At 34.5% G+C, this 21,158-nt stretch overlaps 2 protein-coding genes across 2 annotated transcripts in view; one reads left to right on the top strand and one right to left on the bottom strand.

Moving 5' to 3' along the window:
• Positions 1-14,605, top strand: part of LOC133338101 (coactosin-like protein) — a 39,518-nt gene extending 24,913 nt beyond the window's left edge. Inside the window, exons 2-4 of the mRNA XM_061546290.1 lie at positions 12,544-12,626; positions 14,122-14,362; positions 14,436-14,605. Coding sequence (XP_061402274.1) covers positions 12,544-12,626; positions 14,122-14,362; positions 14,436-14,552 — 441 coding nt within the window. The 3' untranslated portion in view covers positions 14,553-14,605. The remainder of the gene's footprint in view (positions 1-12,543; positions 12,627-14,121; positions 14,363-14,435) is intronic.
• Positions 14,606-18,242: 3,637 nt separating this feature from the next.
• On the bottom strand, positions 18,243-21,050 carry LOC133338090 (uncharacterized). Its single transcript, XM_061546279.1, has 4 exons — positions 20,986-21,050; positions 20,408-20,829; positions 18,404-19,115; positions 18,243-18,336 (listed from the first exon to the last, which is right to left on the bottom strand). The coding sequence occupies exons 1-4, from the start codon at positions 21,048-21,050 to the stop codon at positions 18,261-18,263; spliced, it is 1,275 nt and encodes a 424-aa protein (XP_061402263.1). The 3' UTR covers positions 18,243-18,260.
• Positions 21,051-21,158: the final 108 nt, after the last annotated feature.

Genomic DNA, 21,158 nt, shown 5'->3' with positions numbered 1-21,158 from the left:
AGCCCACGTGGACAGCGCTCTGTGCTGCAGCATACAAAACGGTATATGCCACGGTTGCTCAATTAGGTCCAGATTTACATATAGCTCCACATACACTATTTTCCTCGATTTCATACAAATAGTACACAATAGAATCCGATTGACATATAATTTTTCATAGATTTCAGAATGATATGAAAAATATCGTAGATCACACATTTAGTTTCGCCCCATTCCATTTCAATGGTCCTCTAAATATTATATGTCTGTTCTATCTACAGGATATCGTATATATTAGCATCTCTTGTATGTATCCAAAGTGGTGAAGGGTATCATATAGTCGACTCCGTTCGACTTTTGAGTTTTCCTTACTAGTTTTTCTATAAAACTCCCTTCAAAATATTAAAAAATGAAAAATTCAGTTTTTTTGCGCTCCAAATGCATTCTTAGAAATGTCGTGCCTTAGGTTCTGAATATTTTTCGACAAAATATTTCTTAAAACACTAGGCTTGTGACTCTAAAAGCCCTTTAAAAATATTCTTAAAAATATGACATGACAGTCCCTCAAATAATCCTAAAAATCCACGATTATGACTCAGAAAATCCTTAAAAAAATGATCTATTAAAAGGATCCAAACTTATGGTTCTGAAAACAATTTAAAAAGTATTCAATAAAAAATCCACACTTATATTGTCAATGGTCCCTTAAAAAATAGCCATAATAAGTGAGGTTTTCTTAAAAAAGCACCTACAGGTCCTTCTAATTTTTTTTAATAAAAATTCATACCTTTTGCACAGATGATGGGCTCTCAAAAAATATTTTTTTAATCTTCACTTATATGCGTACATTAAACCTGCATTGTATGTAGCAGGTCCCCAACCTACGTTACGCATTTCCAACATGTTTTACACCTGTTTTTTATTTAAAGTTCAAAACACTTTCTTTCATATAGCGAATGTGTTAAAAACTTAAATACATCTTAATTTTTTTATAATTGCGATAATGATGTCCACGATGGTGACAAAGACGAAGAAGAAGCGATCGGTGGTTAAACAAATACCATCTTAGTGCAAACTTGCAATTACAATTGCTGTAGCCTCCGCCACACAGTCAAAATGCGGTGCTGAGGCCTACCGGCCAGCCAACCACCAGCAAAATTGTTGACAATTATGGTATTTTACGTTAATGTTTGGTGGTAGTGATGATAGAGTCTTAACAAATAATGATAGATGCTTAACATTTAGGCTTATGATGTTTAACAACAAAAAAAAATAATGACAGACTTTACAAGCAATAACAACAAAAGTGTTTCGGAGGAGCTTTGTAATAACAACAATTCAAAAAAATGATCAAGCCTTTCATTGGTTTTCATCATACTTGTGTTGTGTTTGGAATGTCTATGCCTATTTCATTGATCCCAACCTGTCTGCCAACACCAAAAACAATTGTGGGCAATACACAGTTTCAAGTGAAAGCATTTCAAATTGCCACAATTTTATTTCATTTTTTTTTTTTGCAAATGAAATTAAATCTTAATACGTTGTTTTGTATTCATTTTCGATTTTTGTCTGTTTGTGGTATTTTTTTCTATCGGAACTTTTAGATATTTTCTCTCCTAGAAACTGAGCTTTGACATTGACATTAGATATTAACAGAAGCCACAAAATGTGTTCGAGTGTGTGTGTGATCGTTTTAGAAAATGACACCTATTCAGTGGCAAAATATCTCCCCTCAACCCCTTCAAATTTTTTTTTTATAATTTTCACACGCATTTTGGTTTCAGCTTAAAAGGGAAAACATTTAAACGTCAGTTATGTCTGTTGGCGGTCTCGTTCTCATCTCCATTGTAACGGTTCACACTCACCTAGAAACGATACGAAACACCTCTTTGAGAGGGGTTTTTAACCACAAATCAATATTGAAAATAATTAAGTTATCGGTAAATGATAGCAGAAAGCTTTGTTGTGTGTTGGAATTGATTTTGTTTTTGATTTAGAATTCAGTTTTCAAACATAAAAATTAAATAGCAAGAATTACGTTATAATTATATTGAATTCCAATTTTTTTATAAAAAAATATTGATTGATAGATTTCTCCCAATCAATATTAGATTTATTAATAACCATTAGTCAGAATTGAATATTTTTTTTAACATTAAAATTTTGAATTTCTCGATTTGATAAGGCTTTTCAAATGATCATATTTGTTAGTGCACCATTCACCTAAAATCGAACGAAAATATATGGGAGCTATATCTTTATCATTCCAGACCAGGGATGGTCCGTGTGACGAATTTGTAGGTTTTCGACTGTCAAAAAGGTGTAAACGTCGAAAAGGTCATATACCTGTATAAAATGTAATAAACGCAGTAAACGTCATTTATATCAATATTATCAGCATACACAGTTATTTACAAGAATATATATTATTTTTACATATATCTGAATATTCCTTACTAGAACTGATAAAAATTTTTAAATTTTTTCGAGAAGAAAATTTTGAAATTTTATATGGATAAAGCATGCGTAATTTCCAAATGGAAATAGCTATTTTGTCAAAAACCTAATAGATTTGGGTAGGTTTCCGACGTTTCTGACGTATTATACGTCGGAAATGTATGTCATTTACGTCACTGTTTCTGACAGGCCATCTCTGTTCCAGACTCATTTCAGTACGCTATGCAAAATTTCGTGCAAATCGAAAGTAATATAGGGGCTTTGGTGCACAATTTACATGGAATCGAACGAAAATGCACATTGGAGCTATATCTGAACCTGACCCGAATTTTTACGAAACTTAGCACACACCATTCCAGACTCCATTCAGTGCGAAATGTCAAATTTCGTGAAAATCGAAATGAATATAGAGCCTTTGTGTAGCATTTACATAAAATCGGACAAAAATATATATATGGGAGCTACATTAAATCTGAACCGATTTTTACGAACTTACCACCATTATTCCAGACTCAATTCACTATTCTGTGCCAAATCGTAGAAATCGAAAGAAATATACAGACTTTGGTGCACCAAAATATATATGGAAGCTATATCTAAATCTGAACCGATTTTTCAAAACTTAGCACACATCATTCCAGACTCAGTTCAGTACGAAATGCCAAATTTCGTAAAAATCGAATGATATATATGGACTTGTTTGCATCATTTACATGAAATCGGATGAAAATATATATGGAAGCTATATCAAAATCTGAACCGATTTTCACGAAACTTAGCAAACATCATTACAGACTCAATTCAGTACAAAATGTCAAATTTCGTGAAAATCGAAAGATATATATGGACTTGTTTGCACCATTTACATAAAATCGGACGAAAATATATATGGGAGTTATATCTACATCTTAGTTTAGTAAGCTACGCGAAGTTTCTTGCAAATCGAAAAATGTATATGGACTTTTGTGCACCATCGGACAAAAATATATATGAGATCTAACCTTAACCGATTTTTTTTCAAATCTGAGCACACATCATCTCAGACTCAAATCAGTTCGCTATGCCAAATTTCGTGAAAATCGAAAGAAATGTAAAGGCTTTGGCGCAGTTTTTCCAATTTGTAAGATCGTGGCCTTCCCCTTCTACGTGAACCATTAGCTTGTTCGCTTTTATATGCCTTCTGGGCTGGGGCATCTTCATCCATTCTCAAAACATGACCTAGCCAACGAAGTCGCTGCAGCTCAATACGTCTCACAATGCCGATGTCCGAGAATAGCTGGTACAACTCATGGTTCATTCGACGGCGACATTTTCCGTCAACGCAGAACGGCCCATAAATATTTCGGAGAATTTTTTCTCTTAAACACTCCCAGAGCTGCCTCATCTGCTTGCGTAAGTACCCATGCTTCAGATCCATATAACAGCACGCGTAGTATCAGCGTCTTGTAGAGTGTGAGTTTAGTCTGGCGGGAGGTGACCTTGCTTTTGAGTTGCTTACTCAGACCATTGTAGCATCTGTTGGCCAACATTATTCTTCTCCGAATTTCAAAACTGATGTCATTAGTTTTATTTATGGCGGTACCAAGGTATATAAAATCTTTGACTACCTCGAAGCCGTAGTTCTCAAGTTCCACAGTTGGTCCGAGTCTACTGGACGTCTTGCGCGTTGATACCATCAGCTTAGTCTTCTTGCAGTTTACTCCCAGACCCACTTTGGCAGACTCCTTCTCAATTTGTTCAAAGGAGACTGTTACCGTTCTCAATGTTCGACCCATTATGTCGATTTCGTCGGCGTAGGCGAGTAACATATGCTGTTTGGTGTACAGAGTGCCATTTCTGATCACCCTTCCAATTCGTATGACCTTTCCCAGCAGGATGTTAAAAAGGTCACACGACAAACTGTTACCTTGCCTGAATCCTCGTTCGGTATTAAAGGGCTCCGAAAGGTCCTTTCCGACTTTAACTGCTGATCATGTGCCAGTTAAAGTTATACTGCATAGCCGAACTTTAAACAACTCTGAACGGATAGGCCTGCGACTTTTAGTCGACGAATAGGTGGAATATGTCGACGTGTTTTTCGGGCTTTTTTCCAGGATTTGGCGCAGAGTGAAAATCTGGTCAATGGTGGATTTGCCAGGTCTGAAGCCGCATTGGTATGGTCCAATAATGTCATTGACCATTGGCTGCAGTCGTTCACACAGCACGCTAGATAGCACTTTATGTGCGATGGGAATATTCCATAATATCTAAAAATATATATGTATATATATATATATGAAAAATTCCTCAGAAAACCCATAAACCTTTAAAAACCAGACAACAAATTTGCACTTATCAAAATATATAACAACCCAGAATTATTATTTTGTTGTCTCGGCATTTAAACTTTAATTAAATTATTAACTATTGGTTTCCATTGTTCGAATGACAACAACAAGAATGGCTTTTATCAAATTGGTTGTTTGGTTGTTCCCCCGTCTATTTTTAGGCGTGGTAGTAATAAACGAGAAAACATTTCAATTTAATTGATTTAACAAAAGAAAGCCAACAAAACAAAAGGAAATCTTTTCATTTATTTGTATTACAGCTTGTATCGACATTTTTGGGAAGTTTGATTAAACAGTACAACGATGACAACAACACGAAGTAAGAAAACAAACAAAGCGAACCCGGTCATTGCCATTTGTAACATTTCAAAATTAAACAGTTTTTTTTTGTTTCAAAATTAAACAATTTTTTCCACCAAATTTGTAATTTGCGATTTCGCTTGATGATCATTTGTGCAGAGAGGAAGGTAGGTTAGTACAAAGACATAATACCCTGTACCACAGTGTGGTGAAGGATATAAATACATATTTATGTCAGGACTGTAAGGCTAAAGTAAATTGATATAAAATATTTGACCAAAAATTCAAAATCCGACCAAAATCAAAAATTTCTCAAAACGACTCACAATCAAACCTATATTATATCCATGCCATATCCTCAAATGGCAATGTTCATTTATTTGTATAATGGAACACATGTGTGCCTGGGCCAGCGAATGCAGTATTATCTGGTGTGGCCGACTCACATCAAAATGGACACAGAAGGCGATGGCGGGGGAGATATGGGGTTGCATTTTATTTCTTTATGTTTTTTTTTTATAATTTCATTTTATCAACATTTCTGAATCATCAAACATGACTCGCATTGGTTGCTCGTTCGCTCGCTTGCTCATAATCATGGAGAATGGCGGGAGGGTTTCAATGGAAATTCATTACAGTTGTGTTTCTTTTCTTCTTAAAAGTAGTTGTTTCTTGACTTGTTCACTAAAACAACAAAAAAAGAAGCAGAGAAAAAGCGGAACGCTCCCTTTTTATTGCGAAAACCATAATTTTACATATGGTCTGGAAGACGACATTGCTGTCATTCATTCATAAGTTGTAGTTGTGGCGGGGTAGGGTGGGATCGGTCATTCATTATTTTATGTTTTCTTAGTTATTGTTTCGTTTTCTTTGTCGTTTAGTGTGCACACACACCTTAGTCGTGCTAATTTTCTACATCCTTAAACGGAAACACGAAACATATCCTTAAAAGGACAAGTGTCAGAAGACTTGTCAGGTCACGTTGGCAGGTTAAATCGTGTATTAAGTTTCTTGTTTTAATTGTAATTTGTCTGGATATGCCGTCATAGTTACTCATTACACCGGGATTAATAATAAGTGACACATTTGTTTTAACCTTTTAAATATCCTTCCTAACTTCCTTTGCACCTTTGTTGGGAGTTGGTGTGCTTTATTTCTATTACAGTTGAAGGTGTAGTGTCGTTGGGGATTTAGTTAAAGTTGTTGGCTTTAAGCTCATTACAAGGACTCGGAATATAAAACACTTTACAACAGTTTATACTAAGCTGTATTGCATTAGAAGGACATATCTGCAAGGTGACATACTCAGATTTCGAACTCGTTTAGCGTCTTGTAGAGTGTGAGTTTGGTCTGGCGAGAGGTGACCCTGCTTCAGAAAGGCTTACTTAGACCATAGTAGCATCTGTTGGCCAAAACTCGAAGTTGTAGTTCCCAAATTCCAAAATTGGTCCTAGTCTACTAGACGTCTTGCGCTTTGATACCATCAACTAAGTCTTCTCGCCATCGACTTTTGCGCTCGACTACGTATCACTACTCGCAATTACCGACCCATTATGTCGATGTTATCGGAGTAGAAGATCAACATGTGTTGTTTGGTGTACAGTGTGTCTTTGCTGTTCACATTTGCTTCTCGTATGACCTTTTCCAACAGGAGGCCAAAACAGGTCACACGTTAAACTGTCACCTTTTCTGAAACCTCGTTCGGTTTTAAAGGGCTCCAAAAGGTCCTTTCGGACTTTAACTGCTGACTTTGTGCAGGTTAAAATTATGCTGCATAGCCATATTAATATTGCAGGAATTCCGAACGCAGACATTACTTTAAACACCTCTGAGCGGAATGGGGCTTTCGAAAGCGGGTGCGGCTTTATAGTCAACGAAGGTGGTGGAATGTGTCGATGTGTTTTTCGAGGGTTATTTTTCCAGAATTTGGAGCAGAGTGAAAATCTGGTCAATGTTGGATTTGTCAGGCCTGAAGCCTTATTGGTATGGTCCAATAATGTCGTATAGCACTTTATATGCGATGGGAGGGGCACTTATGCCTCTATAGTTGGCACATATTTTGTCTTGTTTCCTTTTTTGTGCACGGGACACATGATGCTGAGGTTCCAATCGTTGGGCATTCCTTCATCTAGCTAAATTGTACAAATCAGCTGGTATATGCTCCTAACAAGCATCTGCCGGCCACCAGACTTTAATAGTTCATCGGTACCTGCTGATTTATTCTTCTTCAGCCGATTGATTGCTATCCTGGCCACATCTTGGCTACCGTCATTTCTTATTGGTTCTGGGGCATATTCTACACAGTGAGCCAGCAAGTCAAAATGTTTGCAAAAGTCTTGCTCCTTACTCCTCGAATCGATCGAACGTCTAATACACTGGATGATTGCCTTCCGTCTTTCACAACATGATCAATTTGATTTCTCGTTGCTTGATCAGGAGACATCTAGGTGGCCTTGTGTATATCGAGATGCTTGAATCTGGTGCTGCTAACTACCATTTTTTTGCTGCCGCGAAGTCAATCAACCTCATGTCGTTGTGGGATGTGGGGAAAAATATATTTTCCCTTCCGATTTTGGTATTAAAATTTTCTAGCAGGATTTTAATCTCATGGTTAGGGCAGCGGTCACATACGAGAGTGGGCAACCCATTTTTTATAGTTCTTATGGGTGAACTCGCGGCACATATTTGCTCACTACTTCATGGGGGGATGAAAATAGCTACCCCAGGTGGCACCGCGAGGAGGTCTGTGTCCATAATTCAGATGAAAGAGGGACCAAGATAAGCCTGGACTTCGTCATGTTAAAGCCAATCAGAGCCGTTGCTTAGTATCTATCATCCCCTACGCCACCATTTTTCCATTGCTGAATGCAATTTTCCTTCAAACAGTTGCTTCCAAAATTTTGCTGAATTGCATTTTTCACAGCTGAATGACATTTATTCTCCTAGATTTATAATAAAATACACAAGTAGTATAATAAAAACTAAATAAAAGTCTGGATACCAAAATTTTGTTGAATTCATAAGAAGAACAAGAGAAGAAGAAAAAACACATTTTAAATTTTTCATTTCATTTTGAGACTATATAATCCCATAGTTGATGAATAACAAATGCATTTTCACATTTACTTATGACTCATGGGCAAACATTTGGACATGCGTTTGTTTCACTGGCAACCCTCCTTCCCCATGCTCCCTTGGGTCCAAGGATATACATATATGTGTGTTTTTCTGTGTAAAAATAAATGATTTTGTTTGCATAATTATAGCTGTGCACAAACTGTTAAACTGACTGCTGTCCATAAATATTTTGTCTGAAATTTACACTATTTCCTCGTCGTCGATGCTTTTTGTGAGTGTGTATATGTGTTTGTATTTCGGCAAAAGACAAGGCCTTTGGTCGATTGCTCATCCGCAAAACTCACGCACTTTATGCATGGTCTCTCATCAATATTGATATTGCAAAGTAAATACTTTTTTATTTTTTTTTTTTCTTGTTGTATTCAGAAACATATCCCTCCAATATAAGTTTTGTAATTTGCTCTCTTCTTCTTCTCTCTGTCATTTCTGGGACGATAATAGTCATCATTCTGATAATGAGTATGGTGTTGGAGGAGATTTTTTTATTTTTAAAATCAGTTTCATAAAATGTGAACGACAATGTCTGATGAAGAAGGCGACTTCTTTGTTTTCTTTAGTTTGTAATTTGTTTTTTTTTTATTTGTTCATATAAAACGGAACTATAAAAATGAATTAATGTCTAGATGAATGTCTGTCATGTCAATGGAGCAATTCATTTTTAGAAGAAGAAGAAAGAACAAACATAAAATATTCTGTAAATTAAAATTATTCAAATTAAAATAAAAAAATATATATAAAAAAATGATAAATTAAAAAATAATATATGTTTATAAAATTTTACATAATAAAACAAAAATATTTAAAAATAAAAAATATTTAAAATATATATCTTTAAATAATAAAAAAATTAAAAACAAAATATTTTTTATAAAATATCTTTAAAATATACTCCTGAAAAATATTAAAAAAAAAACCAAACGTAAACCAAACGTCTAAAAATATTTTTAAAAATCTGCCCATTAAAAATGTTTAAAAAAAATAGTTTCTCTTGCTTGTATAAATATTTTATATATTACAAAACTCGAATAGATCGAAAAAAATATAAAAAATATTAATATTTTTTTATATTTTAAGTGGTTATTTATACTCTTTCGAGTCGAGCTTGATGATCTAAGTTTTGCAATGAAAAGGAAAGCCAGGAGAAGAACCTACGTACCCACCATTATGCGACGCGTTTCGCCGTTGGTTAAGCGGCTCATCAGGCATATTGGGCTATGTGGCTTTACAAATGTCGTACGTTGATAACTTGTATTTATTCCTTTCAAATGATCACTGCCCTTACAAGGCAAAATTCAAATAACAAAAATTTTTTTTTATATTTTAAAAAATCCAATATACATTGAAAACCCAGTAAGGAAAGTAGTAAAGTCGGACTGGGCCTATATGATACCCTATATTCTACATATGTATCCTAAGAGACGTCGCCTTTTCCAGCTATGCATTTTTAGTGCACCATTTACTTAAAATCGGACACAAATATATATATATATATATATATGGGAGCTATATCTAAATCTGTACCGATTTTCACGAAACTTAGCAGACATAATTCTAGACTTAATTCAGTACGCTATACCAAGTTTCGTGCAAATCGAAGGATATATAGAGACTTTGGTGCACTATTTACGTTAAATCGGACGAAAATACATATGGAAGCTTAGCACAAATTATTCAAGACCTAATTCAGTATGCTATGCAAAATTTCGTGCAAATCGAAGAACATATAGGGTCTTTGGTGCAGCATTTACCTTAAATCGGACGAAAATATATATGGGAGCTATATCTTAATCTGAACCGATTTTCACGAAACTTAACACAAATTATTCAAGACCTAATTCAGTATTTTGTGCAAAATTTCGTGCATATCGAATGATATACAGGGTCTTTAGTGGACCATTTACATTAAATCGGGCGAAAATATATATGAGAGCTATATCTAAATCTGAACCGATTTTCAGGGAACTTAGCACACATCATTCTAGACCTATTTCAGTACGTTATGCCAAATTTCATGCAAATCGAAAAACATATAGGGTCTTTGGTACACCATTACGAAAATATATATGGGAGCTATATCTAAATCTGAACCGATTTTCACAATACTTAGCACACGTCATTCTAGGCTTAATTCAGTACGCTGTGCCAAATTTCGTGCAAATTACATTGAATCGGACGAAAATATATATGGGAGTTATATCTAAATCTGAACAGATTTTTACGAAACCTAACCCACATTATTTAAGACCTAGTTCAGTATGATGAGCCAAATTTCATGCATATCGAAAGATAATATATATGGGAGCTATATGTAAATCTGAACCGATTTTCTCGAAACTTAGCAGACATCATTCTAGACTTTATTCAGTACGCTATACCAAATTTCGTGCAAATCGAAGAACATACAGGGACTTTGGTGCACCATTTACATTAAATCGGACGAAAATATATATGGGAGCTATATCTAAATCTGAACCGATTTTTACGAAACTTAGCATACATCATTCTACTCTTAATTCAGTACGCTATGCTAAATTTCGTGCATATCGGAAGCTATTTAGGGTCTTTGTTGCACCATTTACATTAAATCGGACGAAAAAATATATGGAACTATATCTAAATCTGAACCGATTTTCTCGAAACTTCATTCAGGCATCATTCTAGACTTAATTCAGTACGTTATACCAAATTTCGTGCAAATCGATAACATATAGGGTTTTTGGTGCACCATTAACATTATATCGGATGAAAATATATATGGGAGCTATATCAAAATCTGAAGCGATTTTCACGAAACTTAACACACATCATTCTAGACCTAATTCAGTATGATGTGCCAAATTTCGTGCAAATCGAAAGATATATTGAGACTTTGTTACACCATTTAAAATATATATATGAGCTATATCTAAAAAATTTTCCCCACTTTCAATAGGGTTATAAAACTCCACACATAAAAAATATCATAAAAACAACAATAAAAATCCATTTAAAACAAATATAAAATTACTCCCGTAAATACGAATTCAACGCCATGAAATTGAAAACGAAAGTTTCAATTTGTTAACAATTCAAAACAAAAGTTATAAAACATTTCAAACAACACCAAAAACAATGCAACACTTCCATAATGAAAAAATCATGCAATCTTGCAGAAAAAAAAACATTACGAAGTAAGGTGTTACTGCCATGCAAACCAAGGTAATAATTACAATGAACTCGGGATTTGGGATTTCGCATGGAATTTCTGGGGGAGGGAGGAGTATTATTTTGAAATTGTAAACATTTAAGGTAAAGGGTGTTATTGTGGAATTTTAAAAAATTCCATAAACGAACTATTTACCTACTGGATTGCCCTGAATATCCGCAACATTTAAGGAAACAAAAAAAAAACAATCATAAATTCCCCCAAAATGCATTTTCATCGCCAATCAATTCAAATATTGCCTTATAAGGCATTTTAGCTTTTACACACAATAGAAAAATATTTATTAGAATTTTATGTTCGATTTTTTTTAATTGTTTATAACCCAAATTGGCATTTGAGGTTTTTTTTCACTTTGTATGGATTTTTCTCCAAAAGTGAAATATATATATATATATATATATATATATATTTTTTATTATTTGTGAGTCGTAAATAAAATACAATTTTGATTTGTAAGCATTTGGGTATTGAATTATTGCCGGTATATAAAGTACGTATGTGTGTGTGGGCCTCTAGGTGAGCAATTATATTCCGCTGAACTGAAATTACATTTTGTTATATGGCGGCCTCGGATGCACCGACACAATATCTGTTGCAACTTGAAACACACACATATACTCCGAACCTCCCTTACTTCCTTGCTTCCGCTCTCCCCCATCCCACACATGCATTCACCTGTAGTCATATATTTTACGTTGCTTTTGGTCACAACGCCTAGCTACACTGAATGAAGTTTTCAAGTTTATCACGTACCGTCGTCGTCGGTCAACTCATCAAAAATTTCATTGACGTCTGCCGTTTGGAGTTTATCTGCTATGTGGTGACGGCGGGTAGGTTGGTGATGATGGTCATCATCTATCGTCAAGGAAATATAAATATTTGTTTTTGGTTATTTATTTCGATTTTTGTTTTGTTTTGATTTTTTTATTGTGTTGAAAGGAAGTAATATTTTTTGTTGTATTTTACATTGATCGGACATACATACGTTCATATAAATTATTCCGTTAATTTGTATTTTAGATTAACATCGTTTTACTTCCTTTAGTTTTTTATTATTTTCTTTCTTTCATTTTTTTTTTAATTTTGAAATTAATTTCATATGGATTTTATTAATTCGATTTTATTTTCTTTTTCTAGATGCCCATGGCTACATCATTGGATAAGGATGCCATACGTGAAGCATATGAAGATGTGCGTTCAGATCTCACAGACACAGAATGGTGGGTATTAAAACGTATTTGAAAAATAAAAAATTCAATTTTTTTAACAAATTCTATCGTTAAAAAAATATTTTATACAAATCTCAAAAACATAATTGTAAACCAGTAAGGAAAGTAGTAAAATCGGACGGGGCCGACTATATGATACCCTTCATCACTTTGGGTATATTCAACAGATGAATCCTAACAGATGTCGCATTTTTAAAGGACCAGTAAAATGAAATTGGATGCATAAACATGTCATTCTGCAACCGATACTACATTTTTCATTTGGTCAGATATAGAAGCTATATCTAAATCTGAACCGAATTTCATGAAACTTAGCACACATCATTCTACACTCTATTCAGTACGTTATGCCAAATTTCGTGCAAATCGAAAGATATATAGGGACTTAGGTGGACCATTTACATTAAATCGGACGAAACTATATATGGGAGCTATATCTAAATCTGGACCGATTTTCAGGAAACTGAACACACATCAATCTAGACTTAATTCAGTACCCTGTGTCAAATTTCGTGCAAATCGAATGATATATAAGAACATTGATGCACCATTTACATTAAATCGGATGAAAATATATATATGGGAGCTATATCTAAATCTGTACCGATTTTCACGAAACTTAACACACGCCATTCTAGACCTAATTCATTACGCTATGCTAAATTTCGTGCAAATCGAAAGATATATAGGGACTTAGGTGGACCATTTACATAAAATCGGACGAAAACATATATGGGAACTATATCTAAATATGGACCGATTTTCATGAAACTTAACGCACATCATTCTATACCTAAATCATTACGCTATGCCAAATTTCGTGCAAATCGAAAGATATATAGGGACTTTGGTACACCATTTACCTTAAATCGAACGAAAATATATATGGGAGCTATATCTAAATCTGAAACGATTTTCAGAAAACATAACACACATCATTATAGACTTAATTCAGTACGTCATACCAAATTTCGTGCAAATCGAAAGATATATAGGGACTTTGGTACACCATTTACATGAAATCGGACGAACATATATATGGGAGCCATGTCTAAATCTGCACCAATTTTTCCCAATTTCAATAGGGTTCGTCCTTGGGCCAGATAAGGGGCCTATGCCAAATTTCATCCAAAATCGGATCATAAATGCGTCTTGTACTTTGTTCACAAAAATACATGGACGGACGGACGGAAATATTTTTTTAATTCACGCCTCTGGGATTTTCAATGAAAAATATTTTTAAAATATCCACGCCTCTGAGATTGTCCCTGAAAAATGATTTTAAAAAATCCACTCCTCCTTGAAAAATATTTTTAAAAATCCAAGCCTCTGAGATGGTCCTTAGTCCGAAAAATTTTCGCCTAAAGAGGGCGTTTGAAAAATACTTTTTAAGAATTCTACGCCTTGATATGACCTTAAAAATAATTATTCATTGTTTTTTTAAATAATCTCTAATTTGTTATTTTTTCTTCTTGTTTTCCTCCAGGGCCGTTTTTAAATTCGATGGTCCCAGAATAACCTGCTCCGTGCGCGGTCAATGCTTCGAAGAGTTCCGCCAACAATTCGGTGACAACGAACGGGCATTCGGTTATATTCGCATTCAAATGGGCGATGAAATGTCCAAGAGAAAAAAATTCATTTTCCTCACCTGGATCGGACAGGATGTCGGTGTCATACAAAGGGCTAAAATGTCAACGGATAAGGCTATTATTAAAGATGTGCTAAATGTAAGTTAAATCGATATCGGTGTAAATTAACAAAATCAATATTAATCATACGTTCTCTGTTTTCATTTTGTAGAACTTCGCTGTTGAACTGCAGGCTGGCGTTGACAATGAATTGGACATTGAACTTTTCCGTGAAGCTTTAAATCGTGCCGGCGGTGCTAATTATGGTACTGGTGTGCGTAACTTTTAAGTAAATGCACACCAACAACAACAAAACACATCCTCTTTTATAAAAAAACAAAACAACAAAAAACCTACTAAAAAAACTAAAGACATTAATCATCTCTGAGTGGGTGTGGAAATTAATTCATGATTTGATTTCCCCCCCTCATTTTGGAGATTTTTGTAAAAGTGTACTTCTCTATTCTTCTTCATGCAAGATTTTAAGATTTTTTATTATTACTTTTTTTTAATAAGAGCAAAATGTTGCAATAAAAGTCCTGATTAGCTTCTAAGTGTATTTAAGACATACAATTAAACAAAATTTTCATTTTTTTAAAAGAGAGTTACAAGAGTGAGAAGAAATTTGAGGATGCACTGGATTAGTTGCTAAGTGATTCGAAAAACTCATCCAAAACTTTTGGAATATTTGCATTGTTAATTTTGAAATTTCTTCTCACACTGATATCTCTTGTTTAAGTTTATGAACTCTTATTTTTCGTGGTCATATTTTTTTATTTTTCTCAAACCAACCAAGGTATTTTTAACAAAGAAATTCTCTTCAAAAGTAATGTATTTTTAATAATAAAAAAATATATTTTTAAATGATTACAAAAAAAGTCAAATAAAATTAACAAAAAAATCAAATTTCATTATTGTTTTTACTTGAATATAAATATTGGATTGGGTAAGTATGGGAATATACTTGAGTTCTTAAAAAAATTTAAGCCTCTCAGGTGGCCACTAAAAATTAGAATCAGTACGGGAAGTAGTAAAGTCGGACTGGGCCGACTATATGATACCCTTCACCACTTTAGGTATATTGTGCACTTTGGGTATAAAATTCCATGTCAATGTTACCTCGAAGGAACATGATACACGCTATTCGGTACGTCGCACTGTTAAAAATTAAATCTCAATTAGACAACCGTTCGAAATACATATGGAAGCTAGCTACATCTGCACCAATTTCAACGAAACGCAATAATGTCATTCAAGTCTCAATCGAAATCTGAATCGATTTTCTCGAAACGTACCACACAGCACTCTAGACTCAATTCAGTACGCTATGCCAAATTCCATGCGAATCGAAGGATATATAGGGACTTCGGTACACCATTTACATAAAATCAGAGGAAAGTATATATGTGAGCTATGCCGAAATCTGAACCGATTTGCCCGAAACTTACCACTCATCATTCCTGAATCAATTCAGTACGCTAAGCAAAATTTGGTGCAAATCGAAAGTTATATAGGGACTTTGATGCACCATTTACATAAAATCGGACGTAAATATATATGGGAGCTATATGTAAATCTGAACCGATTTCTACGAATCTTAGCAAACATCATTCTGCACAAAATTAAGTACGCTATGCCAAATTTCGTGCAAATCGAAATATATATAGGGACTTTTGTGCACCATTTACATAAAATGGACAAAACTATATATGGGAGCTATATCTAAATCTGAACCGATTTTTACGAAACTTAGCATACATTATTCCAGACTTAATTCAGTACGCTATGCAAAATTTCGTGCAAATCGAAAAATATTTTGGGACTTTGGTGCACCATTTACCTTAAATCGGACGAAAATATATATGAGACCTATATCTAAATCTGAACCGATTTTCACGAAACTTGCCACACATCATTCAATGCTTAATTCCGTACGCTATGCCAAATTTCGTGCAAATCAAAAGATATTTGGGGACTTCGTTACACCATTTATATTAAATCGGACGAAAATATATATGGGAGCTATATCTAAATCTGAACCGGTTTTTCCAAAACTCACCACTCATCATTCTTGGCTTAATGCAGTACGCTATGCCAAATTTCATGCAAATTAAAAAATATTTGGGGACTTTGGTGCACAATCTACCTTAAATCGGACAAAAATATATATGGGACCTATATCTAAATCTGTCTGTCTCTCGTATGAACTAGGATTATTGACTTCGCACAACAATTAACAAAATGGCGGAACTTTGAAAAAATTTTTATGGAAAATCGCCTATTTTTTACCACAAACTAAGTTAAAAAATAAGGAAGATCTTCACCGATTGGCTTTATCCTAGTTCATACGAGAGCTACACACTCCCAGAGAAACGTGTCAAAATTTGAAACCGATTGGATTATTAGTTTTTGAGTTATCGTGCCCGCCATTCGTTTTGAGTAAAACGCGTTTAAAGTTTTAGAAGCCCTTTAGCCGTCACTTGATGCTGACACAATAAATCGGCTATATCTTCAAGAGTTTTTGAGATTTTCACTTGAAATTTTGTAGGAACATTGTAGAATTAGAGTAGATTCGAATTGTATCAAAAAAATTTTTGACACCGAGAATGGGGGGGTCCCCTTAAATCGGACGAAAATATATAAGGTTTAATATATAGGTTTAATTCAGTACGCTGTGCCAAATTTCGTGCATTTCGAAAGATATTTAGGGACTTTGGTACACCATTTACCATAAATCGAACGAAAATATATATGGAAGCTACATCTAAATCTGAACCGATTTTTACGAAACTTAGCGCACATCATTCTAGGTTCAATTCAGTATGCTATGTCAAATTTCGTGCAAATCGAAAAATATTTTGGGACTTTGTTGCACCATTTACCTTAAATCGGACTAAATTATATAGGGGATCTACATTTAAATCTGAACCGATTTTTTCCAATTTCAATAGGGTTCGTCCTTGGGCCAAATAAATGAGCTATGCCAAATTTCATCCAATTCGAATCATAAATGCGACCTGTACTTTGGTTATTCTATGCATATTCTATATCACAGTGTGTTGAAGGGTATAAAAATCTCTACTCTGTGATGGTCCCCAAAAAGCCACGCCTGTGCATTGTCCCTGAAAAATGTTCTTTTTTAATTCACGGCTCTGAGATTTTCCCCGAAAAATGTTTTTTAATCACTTCTGTGGTTAAAAATATTCCTTAAAAATCACGCCTATTTTGGAGATGGTCCCTCAAAAAAATATTATTTAAAATCCACGGATCTGTGAAGGGCATTCAACTTTTTGGAATACTCTTCCAAACATTTAAAAATCTCAATATTTATTTTCTTTACATTTCTATGTATTTATTATTTATTTGTTATACATATGTATATTTAATTATTATTATTAAATAATTATGTTTTAATTTAATCTTTAATGTGAATTTTTTTAGGATACCTGAATTGCATATTTTCCAATGAAGTATGAATACTACTACATTCTAGACTAACATTAATAATGTTCGGGTAAGATAATTGAAAAAAAAATAAATTTCGTATAACTAAAAACTATAAGGCGAAACAAGGAAGTGAAAAAAAAAATCGAAACAAATTCTTAAAAAACATAAACGCCGTCTAAAGGCAAGCTTTGTAGCAAAAAATGTTCTTAAAAATATAAAAAAATAATCAAAGAAAACAAATAAACTAAAAGAGGGGGCCATAGTCATCATCGGAGGTAATAAATTACAAAATAATTAAGAATCTTCTTAAATATATAGTTTGTTCAAAGTTAAGGATATTAGAAATATAATTCAAAATTGTTTAAATTTAGTTAGATAGCATGGAGAAAATGCATTTTTGTAAGCATATAGAAATGGAGAGCGCAAGAACAGGATTTACATATACATTCTAAAAATGGTAATTATAATTGTTTATTGAATGTTATGAATGTTCAAATTGCCGTTGATTCATTTTTGTTGTTTATTTTATTTGTTAATGGAAAATACAATACTAATGACGCCGGAAAAGCACTTTATGTAAAGCATCTATATCAATCTCTAGGGGAGTCTTATTTGATGAGTGTGAACTGTAAGAAAGAAAAACAACAGAAAATTAAAAAAAAATAATAAAAAAATCAATTCCACATCACCTACCTTGAAGTTCTTATTGCAGGTGCTGTGGGTTTATTCGAGGCTCTGGGATTAACCAAAAGACACTTCATTGGTTGACCATCTAATTGACGATTGTGATAAGTATCTACGGCCTTCTCGGCATGAGCCAATGACTTATAAATAATTTCAGCTACACCAGGCCGAACAATTCGCGAATCATACAATTCACCAATATCTTCGAATAGTTCCTTAATATCCGATTGTGTTACACTGGGATGTAAATTACTAACAACTATACGATAGCCTGATGACGACGCCGACGATGATGATGACAATGATTTGGACAGACCACCACATGATGACGATGAACCATTTGGTGGTGATGGTGGTGTCAGGGGATTTGAGAAAATACCCATGGAAGCATGTGGATCTGGGGCACGCTCTAAACGTGAACGCATCTCATACGATAGATGTGATGAATGTTCACTTGGATAACGTCGTTGGTAGGGATCGGGGCTACGATCACGCAGCGATGACGATCTTAGAATACCTTTTGCTGGTGGTGGTGGTAATTCAGGTGATAGGCGACGTTCATGACGTGCATTATGAGGAACTTCATAAACATCGAATGGATCGTAGTGATCATTGTGTACGGTGCCCCAACTATCTAAACGTCGTGATGATGAAGATCCAAGGTCGTAGACCATGTCATTTCTGACGGTACGGCTAAGTCTTGTGGCAGCTGCATATTCCTCTGAAATATAAAAATGATTATGAATAATATAGTTAAAAGTATTGCAATAAATTAATAAAATTGGCATGAAATTTTCAAAAGGCACAGTGTCCATAATGGGATTATCTATTTCTAAGTATGAATCAGAACCCAATTCGTTGAACTATAAACAATTTTGTCAGAAAACGTGTACACATATTTCATATAGAGAAAGAAATCGTACCGCGAGGTCCTAGTCCATATTCAGATCTGGTATCGTTCTGATAGTACGTCCCAATATGAATTAAGACTGTAGAACCAGTCTGATCTTAGATGGACTAAACCACTCGCAATTAACTTCTATGCCACCAGCATCGGGTACAGTCATATACAGAAAGAAGGCGTACCGTGAGGTCCTAGTCCACATTCAGGCCTGATATCGTTCTGACAGTACGTCCCAATATGAACTAAGACTGCAGAACCAACTTGATCTTAGATGAACTATAACCACTCGCAATTACCTTCTGTGAAAGAAGGAGTACCGTGAGGTCCTAGTCCACATTCAGGCCTGATATCGTTCAGACAGTACGTCCCAATACGAATGAAGACTACAGAACCAGTTTGATCTTAGATGGATTATAACCACTCGGAATTAACATTTATGCCACCAGCATCGGCTACAGTCGGGATAGCATTCTGATAGATTTAAATACTATTCCATAGCCGATCAACTACATTCTCAAACCACAATGGCGCCGTTCATGTTTGCTATGATTTTTGCTCATTTTAATACCTTTATATTGAGTGGTGAATTGATTATGGAAATATATATATATATATATATTTTTTTTTTTTTTTGATGTACGTACCCGGTTACCCGCTCATTTTACCTGGAAGTTTTGATACTATTTTGTTTAAAAGGAGAATCTATCATGTAACCGATGTTGGCCTCTGTCCGTAAGTGGAAATTCCGTTTTATGAATTTTCTCCGTTTCTGCGGAACCGATTCATACAAAATGGGTATTAATTTTAAGGCCATAATTGGTGACATAATGGGGATATCTCAATCCGTTTTAGAAATACTTTAAAAAACTTTTTGGACCCGGTTTTTTAATCCCTCTAAATTCGATCAATATTCCCTCACCAACACTGTCCCAAATGATAGCCTACACTTTGAGCTTTCAAAAACGATACTCTCCCAAATGATAGACTACACTTTGAGATTTCCAAAAATGGTGTCGTATGTATAGGTGTAATGAGCTATCATATTCTCTTCCCAAAATGCACCATCTATTAAATAAATAAAAATAAATCTACATTTCACCCTTACTCACCCTCTTCCATTTTCTCCATATTATCATAATCAACATAGCCACGGGGTATTTCCAATACCTCATTGCGGCGCAATGATGCCGTGGACAATGATGTCTTATAGCCAGAATTGCGGGTCTTCAAACCACCAGCATCGGCTGCAAGTTTACCACCAATTCGACCACCAACATCACCGCCACCCAATCGACTGTATTTAAAACTGCTAGCCTTATATGGTGCCTTCGACACGATCAAATCCTGTTTCTGTGACAACTTCTTGCGTACATCACCATTGTTACGGGTTATTTCGACCAACTTATCTCTGGCATCACGAATTTTGGCACGATTTTTCTGTATGATTTTCATACGAGCATCTGTAATGCGAGCAGCCTCTTTAAATGCCGGCCTATTTAATGTTTTCCTCAATGGTGGTTTCTTTACGGCCCTAAAAGAAAGAGAAAATTTTAAGAAAATGTGATTATGATTTTCAAAATATCTGTTTTTCATTCACAACGCCATTTTCTTATTGTTGTAAAAATCCTGCTGCTGCTTGCTTGCTGCATTTGATGCGTTGGTTGATTTTGGTTGACACAGAACTTACAATCGTTTGGATGGGGCCACGGCAATTTTCTTGCTTTTTATTATATCATCTAGGCTCATATCCATCTTGAATGATTTCTATGGAACAGGAGTTTTTGTGTTTGAATATAATGGAAAATTGAGTTTTTAATGATGAAAAAACTCCTGAAATCCTTTTGGAAAATTTTAGCGGTG

The sequence above is a fragment of the Musca vetustissima genome, unplaced genomic scaffold (assembly GCF_032173495.1).
Source record: "Musca vetustissima isolate MV318-11 ecotype Yass unplaced genomic scaffold, APGP_CSIRO_Mvet_v1 utg2045, whole genome shotgun sequence".
NCBI lineage: Eukaryota > Metazoa > Arthropoda > Insecta > Diptera > Muscidae > Musca > Musca vetustissima.
This window is presented reverse-complemented; position numbering and strand designations above follow the sequence as displayed.

Bases quoted from the DNA above. Each gene is read 5' to 3' on its own strand.
- LOC133338090 (XM_061546279.1), bottom strand. From the start codon at position 21,050: ATGGATATGAGCCTAGATGATATAATAAAAAGCAAGAAAATTGCCGTG. The intron at 19,116-20,407 runs GTGAGTAAGGGT...TTTATATTTCAG, and splicing joins TATGGAGAAAATGGAAGAGG to AGGAATATGCAGCTGCCACA. The intron at 18,337-18,403 runs GTAGGTGATGTG...TCTTTCTTACAG, and splicing joins CCTGCAATAAGAACTTCAAG to TTCACACTCATCAAATAAGA.